Source organism: Ovis canadensis, chromosome 5 (genome assembly GCF_042477335.2).
Source record: "Ovis canadensis isolate MfBH-ARS-UI-01 breed Bighorn chromosome 5, ARS-UI_OviCan_v2, whole genome shotgun sequence".
Taxonomy (NCBI): domain Eukaryota; kingdom Metazoa; phylum Chordata; class Mammalia; order Artiodactyla; family Bovidae; genus Ovis; species Ovis canadensis.
Genome location: NC_091249.1, coordinates 109,080,385 through 109,096,717, shown reverse-complemented (window position 1 = coordinate 109,096,717; position 16,333 = coordinate 109,080,385). Strand labels below are relative to the sequence as shown.

Sequence of the window (16,333 nt, the reverse complement as noted above, 5' to 3'; positions counted from 1 at the left end):
CCACTAACTACTACCCACCTAATAATTCCTCCCTCCAAAAAAAAAAAAAAAAGATTTCTAAATTGTTGAACTATTGCCCACGTAGGCAGTCAGGGAAGGGAGTAGAGGAGATTTATCATACATCTGGACCTCCATGTTTCATTATGTACCTACAGATCCCAGCAAAGGACTGTGTACTAAATGAAATAACACACAAAATGTAGCAAGCATTTATACATTAAAAAGTATATATATGTGTACACACACACACACAGACCTCTCCCATCCCTACCTCTCCAAAAGCAAAGGCCAAACATCTATTCCTCTGCCACTGCCCAGTGAGGGAAAGGGAGCAGGGAGATCTTTTATAGAATCAATCTCAACTTTCATAAAGTTCCAAAAGAGTCATGCAAAAGACTGGATTCAAGATGAAATGAACACCCAAAGAGGCAGAAACATTTGTATACACTTAAAAATTTATATATCTTGCCTAACAAGCTCATCCCCCATTAAAAACCTCAAAAATAAACAACAGAAAAGCAAATCCTCAAGTACTCCTACACTACACTAACGGTATACACAGGCTACAGGAGAAGGATCGGGGCCGGGGGGGGGCATTTATTACACCCCGATCTGGACCTCTGCATTATATCTGATATTTAGGAGTCACAAAAGACACTAGGCTTGAAATGAAAGCGCAAATAAATGCAGCAAACGTTTATACACACACACACAAAAGCAAACCCAGAAAAACCTTCACCGCTCTGCGCCCCACAAAAAATTCTTCCAAAAACTATGCTACTAGTCATTGCCTAGACAAGGCAATAAGGGAAGGGGAGAGGAGGAGATTTTTTTTCATAGAATGAACCTTGATTTTCATCATGTACCTAAGAATCCATGCAAAGGTTTAGGTACAAAATGAAGTAACAGGAAAAAAAAAAAAGGAACACAAACATTTATATACATTTTAAAAAGTACATATCCCTAAGCTCCCATGCAAGGGAGTGATAGAGGTAAAAATAATCTAGACTGCTCTACAAACATTACCCACAGTGGCGACAAGGAAAGGGGAAGACAGAAGATTTTCCTACATCCATACCTCCACATCTTATTAGGGACCTACACATCCAAGCAAGGGATAAGTACAAAATGGAATAACATGATATTGAAACAACCACTGTATATATACAGATTTCAAAAGAATATATCCCGCCTCAGTCCCTTCCCAGCCCCGTCCCCTGCAAAATTCAAAAAGCCCAAACTACTTTAAAACTATTGACTACATGGATAAAAAGGAAAAGGAGGGAAGACTGCTCTATATCCAGAACTCTGTGGTTCATTAGCAACCTACCAGCGCAAGCGAAGGAGAGTGAGTGAGTGAAAGTCACTCAGTTGTGTCCAACTCTTTGCGACCCCATGAACTATAGCCTGACAGGCTTCTCTGTCCATGGAATTCTCTAGGCCAGATTACTGGAGTGGGGAGCCATTCCACAGTCCAGGGGATCTTAACTCAGGAATCAAACCCAGGTCCCCTGCATTGCAGGCAGATTCTTTACCAGCTGAGCCATCAGGGAAACCCCCAAGTGAAGGGCTGTGTACCAAATGAAATACTATAATAAGGAAGTAAAAAACATGAGTATATATTTTAAAAGCATTTACCCTAATACCCACAAAAGAGCCCCTGAAGCTAATCAACTACTCTACTAGCCATTGCCCTCTCAGGCAACACGGGAAGGGGTCAAGAGGAGATTGTCATACATGTGGACCTCCACGTCTCATTAGGTACTTTCACGTCCTATGAAAAGGACGTAGTACGAAATGATTAGTTATAATACAAAGTTATAGATTTATTTATATACATTAAGTACATACCCCACTGTCTCCCACCTCACAAAACAAAAACTACTCTAGCTACTGCCCAAAAAGGCAGTAAGGAAAAGGAAGAGGAGATCTCTCATACTCTGAATCTCCATTTTCGTTAAGTACATATGCATTCATGCAAAGCAACACACCTAAAATGAAATATTAAAAAGTAGCATAACACTTATATACACTTGAAAAAAAGAAAATACAACCCTCCCCCATCTCTGCCCCCAAGAACAGACTAGATCAAAACAACAGAAACTGCAACTACTCACTTACGTCCATCCAGGCAATAAGGAGAGGGGCAGATAAGACATTCCTCCAACTTTGGGACCTTCACAGTTCATTAGATCTCTACTTATCCGTGAGGAGGATGAAGGAAATACAAAATCAAACACCCACAAACTAGTGATTTAGATATATTTTAAAATATACACATTCTGCTCTTCTCCCACTGTGGCCATCTCCTTCCAAAGAAGGAAATCAAGTAACTACTCTGTAGCTGTTGCCCAGGCAGGAAAACTTGAAAGGCTAGAAGAGATTTTCACAGGACAATGTCTCTTTCACTTTTCATCAGGATAAACTATACTAAGATGAAAGAATATAAAAACATCAAAACAAATGCATACATTTAAAAAGTACATTCCCCTAAAGAACCCTCAAAGAAATCAATCAACTAGTCTATGAGCTATTGCCCACGTAGGCAACAAGGGAAGGGGAGAAGAGGAGGGTTATCATACTTTCGGACTTCCACTTTTCATTTGGTATTTAGTTGCCAATGAAGAGAATGCAGCACAAAATAAAAAAAAGCAAAACCCAGCAAAAGTGAACACATAGGCTTTATAAAATACAAATGGGGATGTAAGGGAAGAAAAGAGTCAATTCCAATTTTTTTTAAAAAAGGCAGAGGAGAACTACATTCTACCTATGAAATTCAGGTCTTGTTTTGCAAACTCAGCCCAGAAATTGCTGTCTGCACATCTCCTGAGATGCATACACCTTCCCTGCACCCCTATGACATACACGAGGATTATGTAAATATTCAGCAACCTGACTACAGATTATCTTTCCACGTGCATTAGATTGAGTAGATGCTCAAAAGCCAACTCAGGAACAGGCAATCTATAATCCAACAAACGCAGCACTTAACTTTCATTTCTTCCTTTCCAGTGTTCAGAAAGGATTCTGTTCTGCACCCAGGAAGACTGATGTGGCTCAGTATCCTCTATATACCCAGAACTCTTCTGACAGCTCTGTTTCCACGGTGGCTAAAGTACACATGAAAACATGAATGGTGAAGAACAGTAGTGTTAAGTGGAGCCTGCGACAGTAAGAAAGTTCGTGAACACCAAAACAGTGGCAAACAACATAAATTCACTTAAAGAGATTCATAGCCAACAAGATGGAGCAAGGCACAAGCTTATGGTAGCTGCTGACACTACTTCAGTTTAATATATCTAATCAGTTGGTCTTAACAAGCAATTAGATACCAACAAACTGAACTCCTTGGATTTCTAGTTTTGTAGCCTTTCAGATTTCCAAAGCCTAAGCTTTTCTTCTACAGTTTCAGATTTCCAACTTGGCCTTTCCTAATAATACGGTATGATGTGTCTTTTTATTAATTCAAGTTGACTCTCTCTCTGCAATGAATGTAATGCTTGTCAGGCAGTGCTGAATTGTGTTGTGGATCTGTGTGCTCATATAACAAAGAACCGCTGTGCTTCTGAGTTCTCAGAAATACAGTGGCGAAATAAAATTCTGGGGGGAAAACTTCAAATGCTCCAACAATACTTATTATACTACATGGTCTAGCCATTATTTAACCATATATTCCTGACTTAGAGTTGGTTTTTGGAAGCCCTGTATAGATGGGATAGCATAACATTAAAAAAGTATGGAATTTCACAGGAAAATCTGAGGTGAGGCCTATAAATGAAAAATACAATTGGTATGGATCTGGTATTATGGGAATGAATGGCTTTTGAGTACAAAGATAGAAATGGATTTTGAGTTACCTCCTTTTTAGCCCATGTTTTGATAAAGTTTTAATTATAACCCCGTTCCAGACACACACACTCACAGGAAAGAATGATGTAATTCAAGACAAGATTTGCCATATGCGGAGCTAACAAATATTATAGAAACAATGTGAAGATGGGCAGGTAAAACAGAAGAATCTTAAATGATTTTGAGAAGTAGCAAAGTTTAAACTCTGTATCAAAGTGGACTTTAGTAATATGGTTTAAAAAAAAAAAAACCCAGCAGCAAAAAATCCTCCAAAATTTTAGTATTTTCCCCCACTCTAAAAATATAAAAACACACTTTCGAATATCGACTAAATTATCATTCATTTACTGAAGCACAAGAGTAATAAAGACCTACAATCACCCTAATTTCAAAAAAACATCTTCAGATGATTCTGTGATTCTCAGATAATAGTATTTTCTACTCTAAAATAGAGAGATAAGTGCTGTTTAGAAAACACTAAATTGGGAGAAAACACACTAGGGCTAAGAAGGTTATCTTTAGTTTCTATTGCCAGTCTTTTCAATTTTGCTATATAAAAATATTTTCATAAAATAAAATTTGATACATAATTCCATATATTCTCACTTGATACCCGCTGAATAAAAAAAGGTGACCTTTCCCATTGTCTGATTCAGTGGAGTGTTTGAAGTGCTGAAACATGGGTAAATACCCTTTTTATGTAAGTAGGTATTTTCAAGCAAAATAAAAAGTACAATAAATACTAGGAAGAAAGCTTTTCTCCTAAGAATCAAAGAAACACAACAATCTAGGTATAAGTCTGCATAGCTCAAAAAATTCAAGTACAGTATTTCCCCTTTAGAAGGAGTAAAATTGCCATATAGTTTTGGATACTTTCTTTCCTTCCTTGGCCATTCCCTATCATCTGTTAGTTTGGCCATTACAAAAGAAAACTTTGATTTTTCAACTAAAGAAAAGTACTGTTTCCGACTTTAGAAAAAATTCAAAGCCCACCATATTAAAATAAACCTAAATCAAGTTATTCCTATCCACATTCTCTTTATTCCTTTAAGGTATTATGGTGAACTTCAAATAAAAATGTTCAATTTCTCAAAGGCCCTATTTTAAAATATACTTCTAATATGCAACTCTATAATATAAAATGAAAAACCACCCAATGGGTATGATTAACAGAAAGTGTCTGTGATCTATCATGCCAAAAAGCAACTTAAACAAACTGTAAACTGTAATTCTTAGTAAGAAAGTCATGATAAGAGACACCAGTATTAAAAAAATGCCATAAATGCAGAAATACTTATTTGTAACACAAGGGATATCTATGGCAGGGAGTGATAAAGGTGTACAGAGATTTGGAGAATACTGGAATTCATAAGCAAAATAATTAACGCTAACTCGGTTGGAAATATTTTCCTGAAAGATGAAAAAGAAGGTGTTAAATATTTGGAAAATCTACTCTTTTGGCCTTGTTATTTAGCTTTACAACAAAAATTTAAAAATTCGGTAGCACCTCACTATTCTTCGGAAAAAAATATAATAGTTATAAACTTTTTCCAGAAAAGAAAGGATTATTCAAAACCCCCAATCAAAGTAGATCTGCACACCTGAGGTCAGTTCTCTACAGCTGCATGATTCGATGACTTCATTACTATCCTTTTTGATGCTAACTTGGAACCACATTCAAATAACATCTATTAACAAGAAGCAACAAATGGCTAACCAACCAGCAGCCTGCAAAGACGGTGGCTCCCATGGTAGCTTTTTCCTTATTTCATGGTGTCAACATTTAGCCAGAAACTGAGGACAGAATTGCAAAACAGATTTTTTTTTTCCCATTTGAATATCTTCAAAGTAGAAAAATTACCCATTGTTTTTGTAGATGGTTGGCATACAGGTGAATATAATTTGGTAATAAATAACTACACACTGCCCAAAGACATTTCAGAAAAGACAGATGAAAAAATACAGACTGGCCCTGAGCAAACTAGAACTCCTAAGAGTGCAAACAACTCAGCAGCGATCCTGGTTTCACCTTGGCTTTTGCAAAAGCAGCAGAGGCCCAGTTAACAAGCTCTCTGAACGGGTGATGAGGTACAGGTGTGCGTGCTACAGCCAATATGTCAGGGTTTTAAGATTCTTCTCCACCCACTGCATGTTCAGCTGAATGACTTCCAAAGCCTCCTGGACACAGCGAAGTTGAAAGGTGGCCTCTGACTGATTTTCAAAGAATGCCTGGACCTGTAAGTTGCACACAGAAGTATTTCAAAAGAAGAAAAGAAAGGCATACCGCAGCTTTGAATATCCTTTTCAAATCAGCTTTGACTTAGTGATGGCCGTGCTGATGTGAAGCTGTTTTAAAAAGGAATTCCCCTTACTCCCACAAGGATGAAGTGTTCAAATTTCAAGTGGCAGGGCGGGTGGGTGGTGGGTGGGGGAGGGGGGGGAGAGCGGAAAGGCCAAGTAACAGTAAATAAGTACAGTCTAAAGTTAGGCCTGGGGCCTAATTTTCCCCTCTGAATGGAACTCTTCAAAAACAGTCTAATCGCCAATTAAAAATAAACTTGGCATATGTTGATCTTAATTCAAAAAATCATCTGTATCAGATGGGAGACAATACAACACTGTTGAGAATGAAGCAGAACTTTTCCTCCTTGCTGTATATACACCCTTTAGGAATAATCCCAGTGCAGGATCATTAGTGTTGATGAAGGCAGACAGAGAAGGGACAGGGCTTTGCAGGAGAAGCCACCATCTGACTAAAACTGAGCACTCTGAGGTTTGGCAAAGGGATGGCCTAATCTCCCCGAAAAGCATCTGATGCAACCAACCTCAGATAAATGTGCCTTTGTTGAAAACAGGTGAGTCGATCCAGCAACGATACTTTGTATGGTATAGGACCCCAGATGGAACCTGAAGAAAACACAAAGGTAAGGGCAAAAGGCAAAAAAGAATGAGTCAGCTGCTGGTAAGCCTAGTTCCTGAGTGCAAAGGACATGCTTATTGTAAACTCCACACGCCTGAGGCAGAGTAGAGTCCTGCTCCTGGGAACAGTGTGTGTGTGTGTGGGGGGGGGGGATGGGGTGGGGTTGGGGCATCAGGAGTCACCCCACACACACCTCTCCCAGCAGGCAGGAGACCCAGAGAAATTAACAGCCCATGTTTGCCTCAAAAACAGCATCATACACCCAGAAGGTGTCATTACTGATTTAAAAGGAAAAAATGAGCGACTTGTGCTGTTGAGCTGGGTCTGAGTTTGTAAACGATCCCTTGGTAATGAGGAGGTGTTTTCAACACATGAAACTAAACAGCTATTGTGAAATAGTCCGCGGCCAAGCCAAGTGAGTTGGCTTCCCTGGTGGCCCAGATGGTAAAGCGTCTGCCCGCAGTGCGGGAGACCCGGGTTCGATCCTCGGGTTGGGAAGATCCCCTGGAGAAGGAAATGGTAACCTACTCCAGTACTCTTGCCTGGAAATTTCCATGGACTGAGGAACCTGGTAGGCTACAGCCCATGGGGTCGCAAAGAGTCCCTCACAACTGAGCGACTTCACTCACTCAAGCTAAGTGAGCTGGTGCCAAGCAAGGTTGGGCTTGATTAGTGCTATTACTTAAACAAAACACCACTGTTAAATTGACTCGCATTAAGGAATGTTGTTTACAAATGTGAATATTTCTGTGTTCGTTAAACTATCACTGAAGCATTTTTCCTCTCATAGCAAGGCGTGACTCTTCTGAACCAATACAGCCCTGGGAACTGCTTTCAGATGCAAGGCTTGAGGATACTGATAATTTGTAATTGTCTGAGAAACTTACTTCTGCACAAGCTTACTCCAGTTCTCTTTGACAAAATCCCATGCCAGTAAGTGTCCGGGAAAATGCCGGGCCACCGTTCTAATGATAAACGACAGCTTCTGTGTTCGGATGAGATCTCCATCGAGGCTCTTTTTCATTAACCTGGAGAGCGGAGCAGATTGAGCTTCCAAAATAATTATTCATGATGAAGTGATGACTGAATTTAAATTAATACCAGTCTCCTAATTAAAGCTCTGTGGCAATTCAAGAGGTACAAGTTTTGGTTCCGTCTAAGCTTCGTTAACAGTGAAAACTAGTCATGTTTCTAAATGAAGGAAAACCAATGAGATAAACACATAAATACACTGTTACATAGTAATAAATTGTTCTTGACGTAATAAGGACATTTCGGGGAAAAAAAGGACATTTAGGATATAATTTCCAGTAGAATTTATTATAATTCTGAAAACTGGTACTGTTTTTTTCTGTTAAAAACTGAGTAGGGAGGTATCTTACTACTCTTAAAACTGGGCTGTCATATAAAAATGAAGATACTTTTCAGAATGCACTCAATAAATTGATACTAACAATTGAATAACAATGTTTGAAACAGGTCATTACTATCTATCCTCATTTTATAGTTTAAGAAGCTGAGGTTATATAATTACCCCAGGGACACAGCTATTGCTAATAAATATAAGTTAGGCATTTGAACATAAGCATTTACTATGTGATAATATCTGCTTATATGAGAACACACATACCCCTAAAAGAATGCAGCAATATTTTTAACAGGAAAAAACCCCAACTGCTCATCAAGACATGATGGGTTGAATAAACTATGATAGGAGCCATATTATGGAATAATACACAGCTATAAAAAAAATGGAGTAGGCTTTGGGGCAAATCTCAAGGACTGATCATTCACTAAAACGAATGTCACAAAACACTGGGCACAGAATAAAGCAGCGAGTACACAGACCAGGACTGACAGCGTTAACAGAGGAGGGGATAAGAACAGAGGTGAAGGATCAAACAAGAGGTCGTTTTACGTGTTACCCCATTTCTTAGGTACTGTTTAAAGACTTTAGGGTGGAAATTTATCAGCATATTCCTGGTCTAAAACAAAATTATTACTGATTTAAAAACAAACCTTTCTCTGTTTGCTTGGGTCAGAGCCTGGCTACTACTTTCAAGAAAGTGACCATTCACAGTGCATCCTTTGGAAAGTGGGTCTGGGCAGCTTCTGAAGCCATTTCGGGGACACTGTGATTTATCTGAGCAAAACTGCACAAGCGAAGCAACAAGGCTCCAGCGCCTCCGTCCACCCTTTTCTGGGCACTGACTTTGAAGGTGCTTCCAGTGTCTCTTAGCGACTCAGGGCACCTTTCCCCGGTTCTTCCTGAGGGGACACCTACTCACTGCCCTTCTTTCCTCACATGAGCCTTCCAGTCCCAGGTCGTCATCAGCTGAGTAATTCAAGAGTCTGGCAGATTCACATAAAGCTGTAACCTGTAAGCTTTTAAGTAGTACCTTTTCCTGAAGTGCCTGCATTTTCAAAGAGACGGCTGGGACAGAACCGTGCCTTTGCCCAGAAAGAATGAAGCTAGGTGTGGAATTAAAGACAATGAGCCAAGGGAAGGAAGACATTTTTAATTCCACACCTAGCAGGGCTGTGACTCTTGGCATCCCCAGTTCCTTCTGGGCATAGCACTGTCGCCTGTGGGGACAGGTCTGGTCCCTGAGATGAACCCCGGCATGTGGGGTCTCCTCACCACCCTGCCCGGGTCAGGCCTGGCCTGTGAGCAAAGGGAGGAAAAGGGGGATCCCCCCACCCCCGAGGGTCTCCTCACCACCCTGCCCGGGTCAGGCCTGGCCTATGAGCAAAGGGAGGAAAAGGGGGATCCCCCCACCCCCGAGGGTCTCCTCACCACCCTGCCCGGGTCAGGCCTGGCCTGTGAGCAAAGGGAGGAAAAGGGGGATCCCCCCACCCCCGAGGGTCTCCTCACCACCCTGCCCAGGTCAGGCCTGGCCTGTGAGCAAAGGGAGGAAAAGGGGGATCCCCCCCTCCCAAGGGGCTCTGTGCTCTTATGCTTTTGGTTTCCATAGATCATATTCCTCTGGTGGCTTCATACCAGTAAAGCTTCCGTACATCCTCCGAGCTGGCAAGAGCTTTGAGTATTTTATTCTTCTCTGCTTCAGAGCCTAGAGAGACGTATTTGCTTAAGAGGAATGACCAGCCTCCCTCAGTTTTTGCTCCAGCCTTGAACACGGTCGCCATGACATCCGTAGGCAGGCTGTAAGACAGGTGGTCCGATATGAGAACAACCAGAAAAAACACTGAACACAAAGGCAAGGACTGACTAGGGGCAGGGCTTTGGGGGACTGAGCAGGTAATACTAAAGCGTCTTCACTGTATAATTAACTGTTAGGAAAATGATTAATTCCGTGGCTGCTCCTTTCCTAGTGATGCGACTAAAAAGCATATGAATTCAACCCTGTAATTATTTACTGCTCACCCACAAAGAACCAGGCAGGTAACTGGCTGGACGCTGTGAGCAGGGAAAAAGAATGAGACACAGTCATGACCTGCTGGGAGGCTCGCGGGCTATCATCAGTACAGAACGGTAAATACCGACATCGTAACACAGCGTGGTAAGTCCCATGGTAGAAATCTATCAGCAAGTGCAGCAAGAGGGGCAAGAACAGGGGTAGGAGCACAGTTTTCTGTCTTAAGATCTCAGAGGGCTTCAACAGGTTACCCCAATACCCTACACCCCAAGTCTCCACCTGGTGTTTGAATCTCTTCTCATATAACCAGTAAGAAACCTGGCGAAAACCAATCATCATAACACACATTTCTATAACTGCTAATGCCACCTGCTATGTTTTATTCCTAAATTAAGAGAGACCTGTTTGATGCCTCAAGCTATTAGGAGGATGGCTATCAAAAGCCCAGAGAATAAGTGTTGTCAAGGATGTGGAGAACCTGGAACTCTTGTACACTGCTGCTAGGAATGCAAAGCAGTGAAGCCCCTCTGGAAAACATTATGAGGATTCTTGTAAAATTAGATACAGAACTACCACATGACCCAGCAATACCACTTCTGGATATGAAAGAAATGAAGCAGGTCTCAAAGAGGTATTTGTACACCTATGTTCATAGCAGCATTATTCAGAGGAGCCAGAGGGTGGAAGCAACCTAAATGTCTATCAGTGGATGAAGAGATAAAACAAAATGTGGTATATACATCCAGTGGGTTACTCAGCCTTAAAAAGAAAGGATATTCTGACATATGCTACAACATGGATGAATCTTGAGGACATTATTAGGTTGTCTATGACCAACCTGGACAACATATTAAAAAGCAGAGACATTACTTTGCCTACAAAGGTCTGTCTAGTCAAAGCTATGGTTTTTCCAGTAGTCATGTATGAATGTGAGAGTTGGACTATAAAGAAAGCTGAATGCTGAAGAATTGATGCTTTTGAACTGTGTTGTTGGAGAAGACTCTTGAGAGACCCTTGGACTGTAAGGAGATCCAACCAGTCCATCCTAAAGGAAATCAGTCCTGAATATTCATTGGAATATTCCAATATTCATTGGAAGGACTGATGCTGAAGCTGAAACTCCAATAGTTTGGCCACCTGATGCGAAGAACTGACTCCTTGGAAAAGACCCTGATGCAGGGAAAGATTGAAGGCAGGAGGAGAAGGAGATGACAGAGGATGAGATGGTTGGATGGTATCACCAACTCGATGGACATGAGTTTGAGCAAGCTCTGGGAGTTGGTGATGGACAGGGAGGCCTGGCATGCTGTAGTCCATGGGGTCGCAAAGAGTCGGACATGACTGAGTGACTGAAGTGAAAGCCAGGCACAAAAAGACTTTCTGTATGATTTCACTTATATGAGGTACTTAGAGCAGTAAAACTCCTACAGAATTCCTTGGCTGCCAAGGGCTGGGTGAGGAGAAAATGGGGAGCAGTTGTCTTGTTCAGTTTTGCAAGGTGGAAAAGTTCTGACAATTCATTGCGTAATCATGTGAATATACTTATACTACTGAACTGCACACTTAAAAATTAAGATACTAAAGTCTATATGGATTTCATCACAATTAAAACAACAGTCTGGTTTGAGAATCAGGTACATAGAGTTCGCCTACATTAACGCTCGGCTTTATAAACTCCATGATTCAGGACATAAAGATCCTGGTTTCACTGCCTGCTGTGGGGCTCACAAGAGCAAGAGAGAAGCACACGTCACCTCTGAGTGCCATTGGACGCCATCCAGTCATTGAAGAGCTTCAAGGCAGCAGCGCTGCAGTTCTCCAAGCTGTGGGTGCAAGCAAAGTCCAGCAAGACCGTCCGGAGCTCTCGAGTAGATGGGGTGCCCTCGTCAGTCCAAGTCTGCTGTTGGATTTGGCTTTGAAGCAATTTAAATACCTTGTTCTAGAGAGACAGAATGGATTATAGCAGAGTAGTAACAATGAGGGCAATCAGGAAAATTAGGACAAGATCTTTTTTTCCTACACTTACCCAGAAAAGAAAAAAAAAAAGTGGGGGACATAGATATTACTCATTTAAATAACAATTGACATATGAAGCTCACATGTGGTTGGGATGAAACCATTCAATATCACTGAGGCTATAAATAAGGTTGCTATAGCCAAGAGGAACTTAATGACATAGGACAGAAAGAATTAATGACTTTGTGCAGTAGGGAACCTTTCTTCTGTGTATACTCAGCTAGAAGTTGTTTTCCTGCCAAGAAGTATCATCTATAACCACTGCTGGAAGAAAGCTGAAACTTCCTGACCTGGTGACTTTAGCATCCATAAATCCATTAAGAAATGAGAGAAAAATATACTTCTTTCTGAATGTGTAGGTGCTTAAATGTTTCTGAATCCATTTTTAAAGGAATATTTAAAGTATCATCTAGCTTGATGCTCTAACAAGTTAATCTAATCAAATTAAGAAAATGATGCCTACAGGGAAGAAAGGTTGTTTATTTTTCCTCCTTCCCCAACTTTTTATTTAAAATTTTTCAAGCCTGCAGAAAAGCCACAAGAATAGCAAAACGAATAGCCATATGTTAGATTCACTGTTTTGTTAATACTCTTACATTTGTGTCTAACACAAATATACACACACTGGTTTTTCTGGTTTTAGTTCAACCATATGAAAGGAAGTTACACATATCATGAGATTCTATTTACAAATAATTTAGCATGCAAGTCCCAGAAATAAGACTCCTATATAACCTATATAACTCCTATATAACCACAATACCTTATCACACTTAAGAAAATTACCAGTTATTCACTAAAATCATCTACAATGGAAGTCCATTGTTATAATTACCTCTGAATGAGATCTCATTCTTAAATAAGTATTTATGGTGTTAAGGCTTCCCTGGTGGCTCAGTGGTAAAGAATCCGCCTGCCAATGCAGAGACATGGATTCTACCCCTGGGTCAGGAAGATCTCCTGGAGAAGGAAATGGCAACCCTCTCCAGTATTCTTGGCTGGGAAATCCCATGGACAGAGGAGCCTGGTGGGCTACAGTCCATGGAATTGAAAAAAAGTTAGACACGACTTAGCTACTAAAACAACAACAACAACAACGGTTTTAAGAAATCAACAGATCTCTCATTTCTTTTCATCTCTTCCCATGACAAAAGCAAGCAAGCTGTTCATAATATATGGAACTATTTCCATACTCCAAGCTGTGCTGGAGGGAAGGAAAAGAGGGCACAGGGAACCTTAAAGTCATCATGTAAAATATGCATTTGTGAATGTCACTGAAAGGAACCAAAATTCTAACATAAAAATGCTTATAGGTATTTTGTAGATAACTTTCCTGGCAACAAACGAGGAGGATCAAAATGAAACCAGTTTACAGACATCCCCTCCCGCAGCGTTCCTGGCATAAGAGGGTTTTCAGTCCCTGGTCCTGGAACTCTACCATGACCAGTCTTATTTCAAGCACCACAGACGACCGTGTACAAAGCCTCTTAACCGCCCTCCAAACTAGTTCAAATTCTTCACAGAGCGTAATGTTCTAGAGTGCCTCTGTCGGCACTTAAAATAAGTCCTGATCGGAGGGTTTTAAACTGCTGAGGCCGTTTTTCTCAGCAGACCTTTCTCTGAGGTCTGAGTAAGTCTCTTGAGCTGACTATGCGAATGGTTTTGAAAAAAGCCTCTGTATAAGAAGAAGGATGCGAAGTCTGTGATAAGAGGTCAACTCCCTTCTGCTCGCTTGCTTCAAAGGCAATGAAACAGCGAACAGACGCCTTGCGGAATGTGCGCAGGCTTGCAGTCACGGGAGGGTGTGAAGTGGTGGGAGAGGCTACTTGCCACGCTGACTGATGGCGCAAGGAAGCTAACAGTGCGGCGCCCCTGCGGGGTGCCCGTGACCACCGCACACGCCGTCTTCCGCAGGCCTGGCCTTCTCGGTGGCATCACGCTGCTGCTGCTAAGTCGCGTCAGTCATGTCCGACTCTGTGCGACCTCATAGACGGCAGCCCACCAGGCTCCGCCGTCCCTGGGATTTTCCAGGCGAGAACACTGGAGTGGGTGCCATTGCCTTCTCCAATGCATGAAAATGAAGAGTGAAAGCGAAGTCGCTCAGTCGTGTCCGACTCCTCGCGACCCCATGGACTGCAGCCCACCAGGCTCCGCCGTCCCTGGGATTTTCCAGGCAAGAGCACTGGAGTGGGTGCCATTGCCTTCTCCTAGCCATCATGATGGCATTATGACAAATGAGAGTGACAAGCTACTCATAACTGTCAAACAGAAACAAAGGAAGAATGAGAGACAAGAAAGGAACCTCCCATACTTGCAAAACTATTAACAACAACAACAACAACAACAAAAACTCAGTGGAGAAAAATGGCAACCACCCTTGAGAGTTTATACTAAAACAAAGAAAGCAGTGGGGAAAATGGCACTTCAAAATACTGGAAGCGAGGGAAACCTCAAGTGATGCTGCAGCCAATTCCTGGGTGTTTACTCCTTTGCAGTTATGGGGTGTAACTTTCTTTCCTTATTTATTTTACAATACTGTATTGGTTTTGCCATACATCAACATGAATCCGCCACGGGTGTACATAAGTTCCCACTCCTGAATGCCCCTCCCACTTCCCTCCCCATACCATCCCTCTGGGTTATCCCAGTGCACCAGCCCCAAGCATCCTGTATCCTGCATCGAACCCAGACTGGCGATTCGTTTCTTATATGATATTATACATGTTTCAATGCCATTCTCCCAAATCATCCCGCCCTCTCCCTCTATAACTTTCTTACTTACAGCCCGTACCCAAGTCAAGGGGAAGTCCCCAAATTGTTGATTTTTAAATATATTTCAGGGGAATTCCCTGGTGATCCAATGGCTTGGACTCAACACTTTCACTGCCAGACCCCAGATTTGAGCCCAGATTGGGGAAGTAAGGTCCAGCAAGCTATGCAGTGCAGCCAAGAAAAAAAAAATTTTTTTTAATGATAACATAAAAGACTTTATTTAAAAAATAATAGTTCTGTTTTTAGAAAATTTCAATTATAAAATATTTTTGTAAGCAACTGAGGTTATATCTTTAATGTTAACAGACCACAGCAAGTGCTTCAAATTATCTTTCCCTTTTATAAGTAAAATTTAACCTGTTTTTCCATTAGTCTACATTGATTTTTTGAAATCTAAACCCAGTAAGTATCAGAATTCAATCCTCTGATTTCATAAAGTGAAGATGGTAGGGAGAGAGAATAAACTGATGAGTCTGATGCAATCTACGTACACGCAAGAACAATGACACAAGATGACTTTAAAAATGAAACAGGGCAAGATGCTGGCACTTATTTATTACATTTTGATTTACTGCTTTAATTGTACACTCATGTTCCCAGGGAGTTCTTTCTTGGGTCAGCTAAGCTTCTTAAAAGTGAAGTGTCAACTTTTATTACAAAAGGTTTCTCCCACCAGTTCCTCACATGTAAAAGAGTGGCAGAGTTATCAGTGATGAAGCAGGAATATGGCTGAGATCAGATTTCAGGGTCAGATGTGAACACTTTGACACAATTCAAATATGCCTCCAGACTACCCATCACACATTAGAGCAGACATCACTAAATGTGACATACAGGTAATACGTGTTATATGGGTCTGTGTAGCCTGAATAACAAAATGACCAATAAATGCACACAACACTCTCATGACACTAACTTAAAAAAGTAATTAGACATCAGTCTTAATCACAAATACGACTTGATGATTGGATCCAAGGTCTCAGAAGGTTCTGCCACTCCAATCTCATCTACAGTGGGTCACATTTCATATTTTGAGAATTCTGATCCTACTTGAATGCCCTAGGATCAGAACAAGAATTTTAAAGAGAGAGTTTCTTGTTCCTGAATTAAAGCCATCATGACTTTTAACTTCTAACTCATCATAACTTTTAACTGTCATGCCAGTCAAGTGCATGAAGACGTACAATGGGAAGGGTCTCAAAAACACACACTAAGCCTCCTGTTTCGATTCTCTAACCACCAGTCGACTGGGTACGTTCTGCCACGTCCTGAGTAAACCACATACCTGCCCAGCAAACTGGAAATCATCATTTGAGATGAAGATGCAGAGTTAGTTGAGTGTCACAGCAGGAAGATATTCAAAAGATCTAACTGCTGGAATTGAGTTCAGCATCTGTGC

At 41.2% G+C, this 16,333-nt stretch overlaps 1 protein-coding gene across 1 annotated transcript in view; it reads right to left on the bottom strand.

Annotated features, from left to right (window-relative positions):
* Positions 1-3,861: 3,861 nt before the first annotated feature.
* The window catches only part of LNPEP (leucyl and cystinyl aminopeptidase), a 100,078-nt gene continuing 87,606 nt past the window's right edge, over positions 3,862-16,333 (bottom strand). Inside the window, exons 14-18 of the mRNA XM_069592644.1 lie at positions 11,901-12,085; positions 9,771-9,932; positions 7,657-7,797; positions 6,675-6,756; positions 3,862-6,084 (exon numbers count right to left, since the gene is read on the bottom strand). Of these exons, the coding sequence (XP_069448745.1) occupies positions 5,953-6,084; positions 6,675-6,756; positions 7,657-7,797; positions 9,771-9,932; positions 11,901-12,085 (702 nt within the window). The 3' untranslated portion in view covers positions 3,862-5,952. The remainder of the gene's footprint in view (positions 6,085-6,674; positions 6,757-7,656; positions 7,798-9,770; positions 9,933-11,900; positions 12,086-16,333) is intronic.